We start from the raw sequence: 15545 nt of genomic DNA, 5'->3' as shown, positions 1-15545 counted from the left end.
TGTTCATGAAGAAAAGAAATCAATAAAAATCTGTAAAAATTTATTTGATTGTCGTAGTCTTTGGACACGCTCACCGGACAAGTCAATCTGGTCTGACTAGAAAAGAACAACAAACAAAATGCACAAGAAAAGCACTGGCCAATGATGCACTGGCAATTACAAAGTGGGAATTACTCTGGCAGAAAACTACAAACAACTTAGTGTCTCTGTCTATGTCTATCAAACTATTCTTGACAACAATCTGAGATCAAAGCGTTCATGTGGAGCAACGTCTCCCGCGCAGTGCAGTGCGCTACTGCGCGCCCAACAAAAACTCTGGTCGGCAATAAAAAGAAGTGACAGAAAATTGCGTTTTGAAGATCAGAGAGCGGCGCTGTTGCGGTACTGCTGCGGTTGGGTGTGGCTGTTTCCGGTGGCGTTGGCGTGCTGGGGGTTGCTTGAGCTGAGTTGCTGCTGGTCGGCGTCGGGCCCGCCCCCGGGGGCGGGGACGGCGGCGTCGGGGGGCGGCAGGAGGCAGTAGGTGGCCAGCTCGCCCTTGCCCTTGACGTAGACCAGGCCGCGCGACTCGAAGCGGTAGCCGAATTGTTTGAGTAGCAGCATGGTCTCCTCCGTCACCTGGATGGAGTTGGGCTGTCCCGTCGACTCCATTCGCGAGGCCACGTTCACTGTGTTGCCCCAAATATCGTAGTGCTGACAATAAGCATACATACGGTAAGTGCAAGTGCAAGTTGTACAACTACACTTGTTACTACAGCACAAATACTGTAAGTCTGTAACTACAACACACAACTACAGCAACAACTACCACAGCTACAATTAACAGCACACCTGTTCTGTGCAAGCATTAATTGACGTCCAGTATGCTATGACTGCATTAAAGAGTTTTAAAGCAATTTTTAAGTACAACTACGAGAAAAAGGGTTTATAATTACAAAATTCACATTGTGCGTAATAATAATTATTACGGGAGTTAACAGGCAAAACAGGCCAACGGCGAGTGACCAACTGGTCTAATATGGGTGTCGCCTGGCCGAACAGAGGGCCTACTCTGGTTACCCAGTAGATTCAGAAAATGCCGGTGCAAGTACTATACGTGCGGGGCTCGGTTAGAAGATGGTTACGTAAAGCTTGTTTGTAACGGTAATTTATATGTGGAGGGATGAGCGTGTGCGTTTACCGGCTTGCGGACGCCGATGACCCCGGCGGAAATGGGGCCGTGGTTTATGCCGATACGGAGGTAGAACTGGTTGAAGGAATTCTCGTTGATTAGCTTGAGCTTTTCCTGCATGGCCAGGGCGAACTTGACCAGCAAGTGCAGGTGTCGCCAGCGGTGCGTGTCGCTGGTTCCCGCCAGTTGGTCGTAGACTTCCGCGTTGGTCAGACCACTAGCCACCTGTTGGCACAATGTTTTCATGTAACCACTCGACACGTTATAACACCGTATTGCACAACGGATTTACAGATACTGACCATGTATGTAGGCCCGATGGTCTTGATCTTGGTGATGGCGCCTTCGAAGCGCGCGTCGTCCAGCAGTTCGTCGTAGTCGCTGATGACCTCGTTGAGGAAGCGCAGACATTCTAGGCCCTGGTTGTTGACACCCTCCTCCGTGTAGAAATCGGAGAAATTGGGCATAGACGCGAACATCACGCCCACTCCCGAGTGGTGCTCGCTGTAGGGGTCCTGTGTATAATAGCCAATTAACAGAGCGTGCCTACTGAACCAACCCTTGGACTACTCATACATGTAAAACGGGTGCAGTGCACCTTACCAAGTGAACACTGAACAACAATTTTTAGTTAGGAGTACGACTAAATGCTTATCAATGAGTTTTTACGTGTTACTTAAGCCAAAACAAAACAAAGCCTGCACTAATTTGATCAGATTACAGTACCAACTGCGCGGAAACATACGTCGTTCTCGGTGAAGTTGCGCCCGAGGAAGTGTTTGGCGACGTGCGGCGGCAGGATGTTGGAGACCAGCTCCTCGTTCTTGCGCCGCAACTCGGTGACCTGCGTTTTCTGCGCGTCCGACTCGTTCTTCCAAACGAACAGCAACCGCGACGTAATTTCCATCTGCATTCAAAAGGTCAACCACTGATATACCCACGCATTCACTGACCGGTTAGCAGTAATCACAACACCGCCATTCAAACTTTTCTTTTGAATATCAACGTATTGTAGCCGTAAACATGCAGAGTAACACAGGGTGCGACTTACGTGGCGATTAACCCAGAATAAGGCACAGAGAATGATCACCAGTATGCAGCATGCGGCATACTTCGTCAGGAAGGCCCTGCAGTTACAAACGAACACGCACACTACCATTGTGTTTACATACTGTATTCGCATAAAACTAGAATGTTTTCTCAACCTTGACGCAGCGTATCCCTGATCTCAATAAGATAAAGCATGGATACATTGAGGATATTGCAGTAGCGTCGCTATAGCTGCACTTACATGTACTGCTCGTCGCTGAGCGTGCGCCGGTCGACGGCGTCGAATACCTCCTGCTGCACGAGCGTCGTCAGCAGGCAGTGGAGCGTGACGAGGCCGCTCATCATGAGCAGCTTGGCCAGGTGGCCGATCTGCATAAGGACGGTTATGGCCAGCAGGAGGAAGGTGACCAAGTGGATGTAGAAGAGCGGCGGCTCGCAGGACGGCCTATCTTCGTCGCGTTGGCAGCGCACCCGGTCCACCAGCTCCGGCACGACGCCGCACAGCACCGCCGCCAGGAGCCAGGCTAACCGGATGGAAGGGATCTCCTCCGTCCACTGCACCAACCTGACTACTCCCAAGGGGAAGACCTACAGAGTGCTCATCTTGAAGCATGAGCACTAAACACTAAAACACTATACTGCACTACACTACACTACGTAGGTAGCACTAAAGTAGCGCTCCTCATATTGGTCTTTGACTTTTTCATAACAATTAAACTCACTCACCCTTCGCTTAACGGTTGCCCAAGATACTACCGAGATGCCGAGCAGGATCAGCAAGGCCAATCCGTACGCCACACCCGTTCCAAGGCTCCTATAGCATACGCCATAAAATACTCGTAAAAGTATAACACAGACATTATTTTACATTTCCTACACTGGAGCATTAGTACCGCACCGTACAAAACCCATCGACATGCTGGACTGTGCATGCTACGAGTATGAATTGTGTAATTATATTCTAACTCTGAAGTCGACGAAGATAACACATGATGTCGGAAAGTGAAACCGGCCAATAAATACTGAGTACTCACATATCCCAGAGAATGCCGTGCGCGAGACAGGAGACAAGAAGGACGAAGAAGTTGGCGCTTATGACAGCCGGGCCTAGCTTCTCGCGGACAGCCGCGTACTCCTGCTCCAGCTTGGCGTCATTGAAAGACAACGTCACATAGTTGGCTTTGCTCTTCAGCCTGCGAAAAACACCCCATGAAGGTTACGAATTGTGCCGATGAAGGAAGGTGCGGGTGGTCAAGCACTGACGTGGCGCCTTCGCGCTCAATGAGCGCCTGCAGCAGGCGGTTGTCGAAGTCCGCTTCGCCACTGCTGACACCGTGGCCGGGACCGTTGCGCGGCCGCTGACTGGCCCGCCGCGTCGACAGTGCCGGCTCATTTTGCACCGACAGCCGGCCCTTGTCGGCGTCCAGCGTTCCCTCCGGGTACTGCAAAGACAACAAATGCGGTCATCATACGCAGTACCCCGTCTTCCTGGACAACTCCGCTGAACGCGTGCAGCGTCAAACTTGACCGACTACCACCGTTCTCTACTGATCTTTATTCACAATTACTGACCATTTTCAGCGTCCTGACGATGAGGAAGGTGTCCAGGTGTGATTTGCGGATGTCCTCGTTGCGGCTTCCGCCGTCGCCCGGCTCCACTTCGAATTCGTCGCCCTTCATGCAAGCCATTGTCGTCGCCGAGATGTGTACGCGCCTGTCAAAGCCAACGCCCAACCCGTTATCTCGTGTACTACCATCAGAGTGCGCAAGGACGGATGCCGATATACAACAGTTAAATTACGTCGCGACAACTACTGTATGTCTTCATTCTTCACCGCACTGCCTATGCCTTAGATAGAATCATTAAGAATGTACACAGTACACAACTTAAACTGGTTACCTGTACACCACCATAAATTACAGTAACAAACTGCACCACGTGCCATCATTTGCATTCAGCCCTTTCGGTATTACGCGCTGCCATTACCCTGGTTTTCCACCCGATTCCATGGCGTTTGCCAGTTTGGTGTCTTTGCTGTACACATCGTACGCGTACTGCTTTTGTCCCATGACTCCTGCAACACATCCGTACATTCACCAGAGTTTAGCAAGCTTTGGCAAATTACAAACCATTATCGCGCGCACAGTACATAAAAAGTCCTACGAAACCTTTTGTGTAAGGCCTTCGTAATTGCCGGCAAGTACCTTGCCAAGGGAAACTACCTTGTCTGATCATTTTCGTATACTGCGTATGTAAAATCACTTTTGGTCTCAGTTTGCTAAGATTAGGACACTCATCACGGAAATGGCAAACTCGTATTTTGTATGCCTTTTACAGTTCGACAAGGAGCACCTTAATAATAATATTTTGCACATCAATTTCACATGATTACGTATTGCTCTTTCTCGGCGATGCTGAGGATTTATCGCAGAGTTAACATGTGGTCCTCAGAGGGGAAAATAACTAACAGCCTTTTAAAAGCGAACTGAGGCAATGCGTTGGGATGCCTTAAGTGAGAAAGTGGATCCGGCACAGGATGTGCAACAGCAGTGTGCGCGTGCTCTCAAGCATGAAAGCAATTCCCGGATGCTTCTGCCAGTATCTAGACAGGCCTATACATCACGCCAAGGTGGAAAAGCTATCGATACATCACTATCTGCTTGGTTCCCCTTGAACAAGGACATTGCATCGTCCCAGGCAGCACCATAACGCTTGCCGGCAGATGCCCATCAGGCGGAACAGCATAGCACACAGCACCATGCATCCAAGTTGATCCAACCATCTTCATCTGCATCTGACTAGGTCTGCCTATCTTTCCTCATACGGCGCGCAGTACAGCTTGTTGATGCAACTGTCTTACCGGCTAGCACGGATCCGGTGTGGATGCCGACGCGCATGTCGACACTGGACTGTGTCTCCTCGCGCACCGCCCGGATGGCGTCCACCATGGCCAGGCCCATGTGGCAGCACAGCACGGCGTGGTCACTGCGGGGCTCCGGGGCGCCACTGATGCAGTAGTCTGCAAACGAGCCAGCCAACGCCAAAGGTTAGGCAATGGTTAGTAGCGGCCGCCTGCTCGCCGCGCCAAGGCGGAGCGGACCGGCCAGCGTCAGTAATGACAGTTAAAGTGGTATGTATATTAGGAAGATTAAGATTACGCAGAAAGTGAGAAAGGCACAGCCAAGCCCAGTTGGTATGAACGCGTACGTCACCATTAATGTATGGAATACAGTACAAGTAATGGAATAACAACAGAATAATGGAATAATGAGAAGGTGGAAGCCATGCTTACACAAGAACTTACAGCAGTCACCGAGGATTTTGATACGTAATTGGTGGTATTTCTATCAGGACACAATCAACGCCACTTTCATTAAATCACACAATCAACAAGTCATTCGCGCCGGCAGCTTCCTTACCTCTGACAATTTGTCAAAGCGCGCGATCAACTTGTTCAGCAGCTTCACCAGCTCGGCGGCGGTGCAGTTGGAGCTCTGCAATCAACCACCGGTTCAGCATTACACACTGCAATCAACACAATGTTTCCTACCACTGATTACACTCCCCCCGCTAACGATGCCACTAAAATGAACTATGATCAACGAATTCCCAATGCGTTCGTTTACTACACAGTCCACACTGATTTTTTACCATCAATCAGCTACTTCATCTTCTGTGTAACTCGTGTAAGTACTCGTACTAAGTACGTTAACTACGTTTGTGTATGTCGGTCCGCCACTTCCTACATAATAAGCTCAGCAGATCTACTCTGTACATGCAAACAAAAAGCTGCGGCTGCACAGTGCATCTGCGTTGTGGCTACATTTTCCTGTGCCAATTTATAAAATTAATATGCAGCATAGACACAAAGATGTCTACGGTATGAAATTGCATACCCAACAACATGAACCTGCTCTCATTCGATACGCGTATCACATGGCGAAAACAACGCTCACAATGATTAAAGAAGCCCAATTTGCTGGTTGTTAGGATTAAAAATTTCTCTGCAAGGAGCGGCTTATCTCAAAACAACGTATATTGTACTATCAAAGGTCACGCATAGTCTGCATTGTGCTTACCAGGGCGGTGAATCCCACAATGTCGGCAAAAAGAATACTGACGTTTTCGTAGCGAGTCAGGTAAATTTTTTTGAACTGTCCATGGACCATCGCCCCCAAATCTGTCCGTATTTCACCGGCAATATGCTTCGGCAAAACCGCTAACAGCAGTCGCTCCTGAAAAAGTTACATATCGCACTACATTACATATCGCACAACTGCAATCTTACCCTTTCCAAATTATCCAATATAAGCAGTAAGAAGTCTACACAATAAATAAACAATCATGTGCCACACGTGCCATTTCGGCGTCTCGCTGTATAGTGCATGTCTTGCTGTTCAGTGTTCACTATTTACATAACTGGCAGTAACCGCAAGTACTGTAGACCAGTAGTACTTCATTCGGTTCCCAAGTTTAGCAACGTCGTTCAATTTCCGGTCTCACTATGCAGAGCGCACGCGAATGGATCTACCGTGTAAAATTGTATTTACATACATGCCTTCGTGTGGCACATAATTATTTTTGTGGTACGTTTACACATAATGGAAAATCACAGCAAAATTGTAACATACCTGTTCTTGTGATTGCTGTTCCATAATCAGCTTCATGGCAATGGTGACACGTGCCTGCCGGAAAGCACGACGCTGTTTTTTATCAGAGACGAAGGACGCAATCATGCCCAGTATCCAAGAACCAAAATACAACACTGCGGCGGCACACAACTGCAAAGTTTGGGAAAGCATGAGCTTGTTGATTGTGATCCCACTGATTGTTTCTGCTAAACGCAGTCTTTTTTAACCTCACTGTGAATGTATCAAAGCGACAGGTGTAAAAACATAACATGTGGTAATGGCGAAGGGTTTAATTACACCACAATAATAACTACTTGTACTTGTACGTTAGATGCGAATCATGCGATATTATCATGTTAGGCGATCGCAGATCATTGCGCGCGCTTGCGCGCTCCTGCTCGTAAATCTCAATCATTATAATTAGGATACAACAATACCTCTCTTAAATATTGTACAAGTACCTCTGTTAATACCTCTATTAAATCACTTCTATTTAATATACCTCTATTAAATACCTCTATGTAAGTTGGTTAATTTACATATGTTAGTCCTTCCAGTACAGTATTATCTGATTTGTATCCGGCCTCGAACGTTAAATGCAGAATTGTTAACGCTACTGCTAATATTGTGCATTACCACGAATCACGCTGTTACATTACTTCACAGTACAAAATAGTGACATCCAAATCCCATCGTATCCATCCGATTCTGGCGAACGCCGATGGTAATCACTTTCATGGTAGTCACGTAATTATTCTTTATTATGTTGTTACCCGTTTATTACTCATCTAAATCTTGGCGGGAAAAGAGCAGCCGAGACAATTTGGCCATGAAGTGCCTACCCGGTTTCAGAATACACGGTCGCTGTACGGATATTCGTGTACGGATGTTTTTATAGCAAGTGAAAGCGTAATTGATTTACGTTGCAACAACATTCAACACAATCTTGCCGAGTCGGCGAGTCTCTAACGCAATTATCCCGCTGCATCGTCCAGTTCTTGTAGCAACACTCGTAGCTGAGTTTTTCTATGTACATGCAAATTTTTCCCGTGTGCGGGGCATGATACGTTTGCGCAGGGTGTGCATACTGCAATAAGTACATTGTAGCTCCACAGAGAGCATGCACTAATGGAAAGGCTGTGAATTACCGTGTCATGAACTTTAATTGTCCGACAGTGTAATCGATAACTCATATAGCGGCCTCATTCTTCCCCAGTTCCCAGCGGTTCCAGGACAGAGCCGGCATAATAGCATTTGCATGACACACACTATGCATAGTGTGCAATATTTATCCCTGGCGCCCGATCGTGTTCGCCCATTGTGTGCTTCACCTCCATATTAACCTTCTCGTGTTACTCTTAAATGCATCATCTTCACGCAAACCGCATGCATTTATTGCAAGCAACAACGTTTACATTCTCCAGCTCGCGTTATTGGCAGAAAGTTAAAAATTCCAACAGTCGATTGCACGGCCGAGATGTATTCGGTTCGTTTAAGGACGGCAAAAGAAAATATTACGTTGCGTCTAAGGCAGCACTATCAACACAGCGGTGCAACGAGTGTTTCAAGTATCCTGCCGCAAAATTGGGTAAGCCCTCTTCCAGTAAGTTCATCCCGAAGCCGGCCTGTTAATTTCCTTTCCCCCGTTCAGCCCGGCCCGAACTAACGCCCGCATCCCGATCCCTTTCAGTTTCCCCTTGATCCATTCAACCTACTCAGTACAGACCTGTCCCAGAAAATGCGTTGAACAAATTGGATGTTTTTAGCTGGCAGGCATGAGCGGGCCCCGTACGTCAATGCTAATTGTGGATGTTGCCGCTGATCATGACAACCGCAGAGCGGATGGCGAGGCAATTGTGAGCGGGGATTACGCGCTCCTCTTTCCGCCAGCGCACAGTAATTTCCTTGGGACACCAAATGTTAATACCGCATCAGCTGCTAATCCATTCCGTTCTCCTATTCCCAGAGATGTGCTCTGGGAAGAGAAAGGAAGAGACAGGGCGGAAATCACCATCTACCGCCGTAGCAAATGAGGTTTAATTCAGCAATAAACGCATTCACCGGTTCGGTCGGCGCAGCGCCGGTGAGCAGAGCACCCATCACGCAGGCCCTGTGGCGGAATGCGCCTGCTTTGCTTAGTCAAGCGTTGATTGAAGATGATGAGCTCGGGAAAGGGACTTTCAACGTCAATGCAGATGCGGATGCGACGGATGGATGGCTAAGCTGCAGCGACGGAAGTGATTTCAGTTGAGCTGCTTAACAGCCGGCAACACTGTACGCAGTGGAATAGCATACCCATTACCCACCAACCAAGTCAGTCAGCATCGTTGCCGGCAGAAAACACGCCGAAGCAGCTCCCTTGTCCCTGTCCACCGGGCCGGCAATGAAATCAACGTTTTCTCATCACATCGCATCGCTCTGCCTGATTTACGCCCTTTGCCAATGGCCTAATTACATCCTCGTTACGGGACGCACAGCGCCGCGCACCGCACGAAACCGTGCCACTTATACTGCTGTACAGAATAGCAGCTAGCGCCAAATGCAGATAGCTAGCCCGAACGATGGTGTAGCAATCTAGCAATCGATGACAAGTCGGCGTCAACACGCTCTTCAGATCCCGCACAACACAGTCGCTCCGCTTTTCAGTCCGGTGGAGAAAGAAAAAAATGTTTGCTCTCATGCAAAATCTCTGCAGGAGCGTGTTTGGCTCCGCAGTAAAGTGTCTAAATTCTCGGTTAGTTTGCGGCTCTGTTCAGTGGAGCAGTGCCGCTCCTTTGGTTTATTTCTCCAGCGGCAAAGCAGGCGCTGTCGGAAGAAAACACCCCAGAGCAGTACACTCTACGCATAATAGTCTGCATGGTTAAAATTTCACTGCCGGCACAGCCCTACAGAGTATGTAAAATCCCTCCTATGTATAGTTTCAACACCTTGTTTCGACACACTACGTAATACTACCTACGAGTAGAAATTCTCAGCAGTAGAATCAACTGGTAGCACCTTCGGTTAAATTATAAGCTGAGCTTCGCTTGAATCTCACCACTGTGGAAAATTAAAAATTCAAAGAGCATAAGGTTGCCCCGTGCGAACAATTCAGCCACAGTATAGCATAGTCAATTAGTGAGTCAGATGGCATTTTGGTATAGTGGTACTAGAGTTATTATTGTACACTCATATACGTATTATTAGTATACTGTCCGGTACTCTTTTAAATATGCAGTACTGACCTGACGATCGGGAGAGGTTTGTAGGAGCTGTGACGGCGTCTCCTGGAAGCTGACCACGCCCTTTACGCCCTGCACAATGAGCAGCGCCAACGAGGAGAGGAGAGCCAGCAGTGAGCAGACGGTGAGGCGCAGCGGCAACATCGTCATCGTGACGTAGACAAAGAGGATCTGGAAAGAGACGGCATCGCTGAGGAGGAGGGGGTGGTGCGTGGTCAACAGGTCGAGAAAGAACTGCGTGTACTGCACAGCGAAGACCAGGAGCGGGAAAAGCTGCTTGAAGCGGCGCTGCTCCTTTAACTTGACGATCTGCAGCTTGTAGACGGCCACAACCACACAGTTGAAGAGAAAGGCCAGGATGAGGAAGACGAGGGCGGCGCGTTCGGCCGGGCGATGGTGCAGGTCCAGGCCGCGCGTTGAGTACTGGATGACGCAGAAGAGCTGCAGGCACAACGCCGCCACCACGAAGGCCACCAGGTCGCCCTGCTTCTGGCTGGTATAGTAGGCCTCGTATAGCGCCTCCTGCTGCCGCTCGGCGAACTTAACGCGCAGACAGGTTGGCAGCAAGCGGTACAGACCGCTTCGTTTCAGCTCCAGTCGCTCCTCCTCGTGGATGATGCCCTGTTGGGCATAAGCGTACAGTGAATGCTTCTTCTCCGGCAGCATCGGCCGCTCGGCGTCCAGCGCCGACAGAGCGGCCGTGGACAGGCCAGCCAGCGGCAGCTGCTCCTGTCCCGGCGAGGGAGACGGACTGGCCATATCTCTACGGAGGCGGCGGGTGACAATGAGGCTGGCGCGTGTACTGCAGCTGCTGGCCAGGCGCTACAGCTGCGCAAGCGGATGCGGATGTGGCCGATCGCTTCCCGGCTGCAAATTCAATCGGCACCATCAATACCAACTGATAAACCATCTTGTAATGCATGTCGCACCGACGTACAGGTCCATATGTTAAGTAAGCTATCGCATGTATATAATATCTGTTGTATTGGGTCATAATAATAATATTATGTTAAAATGTTCTTTTGCTTGTGTCAATTCACATTTTTACGGTCCCCACCCCTGTCACACATATTAATTTCATTGTTAAGCAAACTTAATTGCTATTCCATCAATTACGTACTGTAACGCGATAACCGCCGTCACAACGGCTCTACTGAATAAAATCACGGACATAATCAGAAAACAAAGGTATTTTTACGTCTAAAAAATTTTATGCACGGTGAAAGTACGTACAAGTCGTAGGAGTATGGGTAATATTCTGATAACTATTATAAGTATTGCTTCTTGATTCGGATTCGAGTTAAATTAATAACAAAATTTTTAATGGTAAAGTTAAACACTGTTTGTTGATCACAATAACAAAAACTACCCCTAACCAAACAGCAGAAAGAAAACACAAAACGATTCTAGATCAAAGAATATACTCGTGCTCGTGTTATAATCGACTATGCATTCCATCCTGCGTACTATGATAGCAAAATCATTCACAATCAAATTTTACGTCAGCGTATTGCTAGAATTAAGCTGATAACAGCTTCATTTGAGCGTTAACATTACATATACTGTACTAAACATTTTACCGCGATCGCAAACAAGACTACTTTTGTTAGCCGGAAAATAAAACAAGTGATGCCGGCCAGCAGACGCATGAATTCGCGTATTGTACGACGATGTGCGACGGCTTATTTAGGGAAAATTTCTGCAATACTAAATACTTTACAAGGAAAACATCAGCGAGAAGAGCCCTCGAATGCGACCCAAGTGCATACTGTTCGCGAATGTTAAAGGGAAGTGTTGTACTGACGGCGGAAAGTGAATTTTACTGTGCTACCGTTAATACACAGTTACAGCTAACAGAGTAATAAGTAGTTCTACAATATACTGTAGTGCCAGTATTGTAATCTCTGCAGTGAAATCGCACTCACAGGGCAAACATAAAAAATTGAAAAGTATTTAACAGTATTTGAACAATACGGCTAGACCATCGAGAGTTCGGATTTACACGGTGGGTTTCGCCCAAGCAAAGTCAGGGTAACTAATACTAACTATAATAATTACACTCGGCGATGGCGTCTAAACCTTATAATTAATGTACCGCACATCACATGGTATTTAAGGAACAGGAATAAAAGGCGACGCCTTAATGCGTAAGCGTTAACGCGAACGTGCAGGATACTGGATAACGGTCCATAGTGATCACGACATCATCCGCGCCTCAATATTTCAACCACGAACGTATGTAGTAATATGTTATATCTATATGTGTGCTACCGATATGTCTCGATTCTCGAATTCAAGGCAAGAAGGTCGGGAGTCACTTTATAATCGGTACTGCACCGTCACATTCAGACAGCGTCGTCGAGAATCAACGACAACACTGGCTAATTACAGCACAAACGCACCTATACTCTTGGTTGCTGGTTAATAAATGATAAATAATTCTACATGGACTCACCAGTTCATCCGGCACGAATAGACAGCAGCTGGCTGTTAATCTCCGCAGAGGACAAAGTAGCCCATGATCAGAATCGTATAATCACTGGAAAGGCAGTTTTCGGATGGCACCCGTAAAGCGAACGTTACGAGCCAACGATGCACTAGCGTGCCAGCACCACACGATCGCGAGAACTGAATAATATCCAGCCATCCAACGTTTTGAGAAAGTCAGAAGTTATAAAAATAGCGTCAAGTCGTTTGCGTGCCTTGCCGGCTTATCGCACGCCAACAGAATATGAGCACCGAGCAGACAGCATGCGGCAGTCAGTTGCTTGTTGCAAAAGTGGAAATGAAGACAGCTGATGGCGAATAAAGCCCTGCGTCGGCTAATACCGCCCGTAGTTCGTATTGTACTCTACTGATACAACAGTGTTGGTATAGTTCCACACACTACACACTCTGTGTTCTCGCTGCGGTTGAGCCATGTGAATTTGAAAGGCTACCGTATGGCTTATATTAAACCATACTATTAACTGTAAATATTATAGAACAATTTTACGAGTGTTATTCGTAATAAGTAATAAAATAATAGCTAAACTGCACACGCACCAGGTGCTAAATCGTACTTACAACGAATGATAAAGCAAATACTTAATAATTATTATTACACTTATTATTATTGTTGCCGTTTAGTGTCAACATGTCAGCATAGACTGCTGGTTCTACAGAGATAGCTAACGCAAATGCTTGCACTGAAGATACCAGTGCCGCATTCTATTTGTATGTGCCTCACCATCAGTACTTCACTTGCAGATTTGAAGAAAATGAATACATTTAAAATTCAGTTTATTATCAGGTACTAGCACTGTACGCGTACGGCATACCTATGCTTGTACCTTGTACTGATTAATTTTAGCACTAATCCTTCAGTTCATATTCTTCAATTTGAATCTGTCTTTTTTAAACTCTCCCGAATCTATGTACAACATACAGCACCGGCACACCCATATGCTCGCAGTTTACAGTGCTTTGCTGCCTTTACAGTTTACTAACTTGTAAGGTTTATCTATGACCTTTTTGTCAGTGGAAAACATTCTAAAAACGTGGTTTGCAAACGATTTTGTGCACTCATTAATACCAAAAATAATTTTAAACCTTAAAATGCTTACTCACAGCGATATTCCATAATAATATTGGAAGAGCGCAGAGCAAAACATGCTCAGTTTAAGCCGCTAAATAGTCTATATCTATATGTATATATAGATTATAGATATCTATTGTATATCTATATATAGATATTAACCCAAGCTATACTTCTCCTCCATATATTTTTCAAGGAGTTACTATTCATGTGTTATCCTTTAATTGTAGGAAACTGCAATAACTCGGTTTAAATTGTCCAATTCCTCCCATGATCGGCAGGAAGCCTACTGGACTAATTAATTATATATGATTTTAAAAGAAAGAATTCAATACGGATCGATGATCGATAGCTCTATGTTGCTATAATTAATTCAATTTGGGAATTGGTAGGGGAAACGTGTATAACTGTGTATTTGTACAGACTACAGTGAATAGCCCGTATGCTATACTCGTAGTATCGTAAGTATCAGATACGCTACCTTGAAACGATGGATAGAATTTGAATTTTGGTTGCTTTTATGGTAACAAAAAACAGTTTTTGTTGCCATAAAATAAGGTATACCCTACCTATTTTATGGTAACAACAACAAAACGTTCATGACATAACCGGTAACGAAGTTGTAGAAACTTGGCTAAGTGATATTCACTACACGATTGTTGATTTAATAACGTATCCTGCAAGCGTTACACTGCGCTGCACCCACATATGCCATCAATATCAGTGTTTTCTAAACCATTTTAAAATCTGATTGATTTCATAATTTTTATTCATATTTTTGAAATTGCCTGTTACAATTATAGCAGGTAGGCTTGTAGGATAGTAGTCGATAGTAAAAGATTTAAAGCTTATGAGAACAAAATCATATATATCACGGGCGTACTGCATTTTCGGTTGTCTTGCAGGTTCGCACTCCCATCTCCCATGGTTAGGGTAGTAGTTAGTACGTATGCCCTTTACATACGGCAAATGCAACAGCATCTCTTCAGCCAGCCATCCCTGCATTTAGGAGATTGGATTGTTAATGGAAGCGGAAATGGCTGATGTTACGTAATTAGGCCTGTGCATGCGCAAAAGCGCCATCCAGTTCTCCGTCATTTGGAATTGGATGATTACTTCATTTCCCGGCACTGGACGCCGGGGCAAACCTCTTTGCTGACTAATGCCGATATACACGGGAATGTATTATATACAAAAGTTTTGCTAATGTCGCGAATAATTTGCATGAATACGACCCGATATATATTATTGTAGTGATTCTTTGGTCCTTTGCAGTGTACGTAATAAGTAGCATATGTAATGACAAACTGTATCCGCACGAAACTGAGTTATAACCGTTCTCCGCTCCAAAAATCATTTCTCTGATCAGCAACAGGCCTGCAAAACTATCGGACTGCGGGGATAAATCTAGCGAGAGCCAATCACGATTCCTAACGAAATGAACATGTAATTTCCTGTCTGAATAATTTCCCATCTTCCGGCTTGCTCTAGCACAAGTACGGGCCAGCTCTGTGTAATCTTCCGTTCATATATTATGTAGCAACACATGTACAAAACAAGTAGTACTCGTATTAAATTTTACACTCAGACAGGCAAAAACCAAAGCTTTTTCCCATCAACCGATACAAAACTTTAACGGTATGTAAGTGACACGTTGCAAAACAACACCTTCATGCCTGTGACAACAACAGTGAGCAGACGGTAATCTGGCACAGAATTACAATATACCAAGGATAGTGCAGTAGTTATATGAATACTGATTATCTGTGCCAGGACTTCGGCCCTGTCCTTTGAGGCAAAGGATCTCGGCTTCTACTTCACCAATTTTGTTGCTTTAAAGTACATAAAAATTCTCTAGGTGTAGCGGTGGAACCAAGATTGTTGACTTTTTGCCAAA

The 15545-nt window shown here is 46.0% G+C and overlaps 1 protein-coding gene across 2 annotated transcripts; it reads right to left on the bottom strand.

The window, feature by feature from the left end:
• Window positions 1-23: 23 nt before the first annotated feature.
• On the bottom strand, window positions 24-12857 carry LOC129593277 (adenylate cyclase type 3-like). 2 transcript variants are annotated; one of them, XM_055489504.1, is made up of 18 exons: window positions 12527-12857; window positions 10075-10938; window positions 6851-7000; window positions 6299-6454; window positions 5639-5713; window positions 5512-5563; window positions 5080-5238; window positions 4206-4293; window positions 3791-3932; window positions 3482-3660; window positions 3253-3411; window positions 2945-3032; window positions 2460-2806; window positions 2220-2295; window positions 1914-2075; window positions 1471-1683; window positions 1178-1393; window positions 24-690 (listed from the first exon to the last, which is right to left on the bottom strand). In XM_055489504.1, exons 2-18 carry the CDS (start codon window positions 10828-10830, stop codon window positions 361-363), a joined length of 3348 nt encoding a protein of 1115 aa, XP_055345479.1. In that variant the 5' UTR covers window positions 10831-10938; window positions 12527-12857; the 3' UTR covers window positions 24-360. The 2 variants fall into 2 exon arrangements, with proteins under 2 accessions (XP_055345479.1, XP_055345480.1); XM_055489505.1 differs by having other exon boundaries at window positions 5524-5563.
• Window positions 12858-15545: the final 2688 nt, after the last annotated feature.

Source organism: Paramacrobiotus metropolitanus, unplaced genomic scaffold (assembly GCF_019649055.1).
Source record: "Paramacrobiotus metropolitanus isolate TYO unplaced genomic scaffold, Prichtersi_v1.0 Parri_scaffold0000061, whole genome shotgun sequence".
NCBI lineage: Eukaryota > Metazoa > Tardigrada > Eutardigrada > Parachela > Macrobiotidae > Paramacrobiotus > Paramacrobiotus metropolitanus.
This window is presented reverse-complemented; position numbering and strand designations above follow the sequence as displayed.

Bases quoted from the DNA above. Each gene is read 5' to 3' on its own strand.
- LOC129593277 (XM_055489504.1), bottom strand. From the start codon at position 10,830: ATGGCCAGTCCGTCTCCCTCGCCGGGACAGGAGCAGCTGCCGCTGGCT. The intron at 5,564-5,638 runs GTAAGGAAGCTG...GTGTCCTGATAG, and splicing joins GCTTTGACAAATTGTCAGAG to AAATACCACCAATTACGTAT. The intron at 3,412-3,481 runs GTCAGTGCTTGA...TGTTTTTCGCAG, and splicing joins ATTGAGCGCGAAGGCGCCAC to GCTGAAGAGCAAAGCCAACT.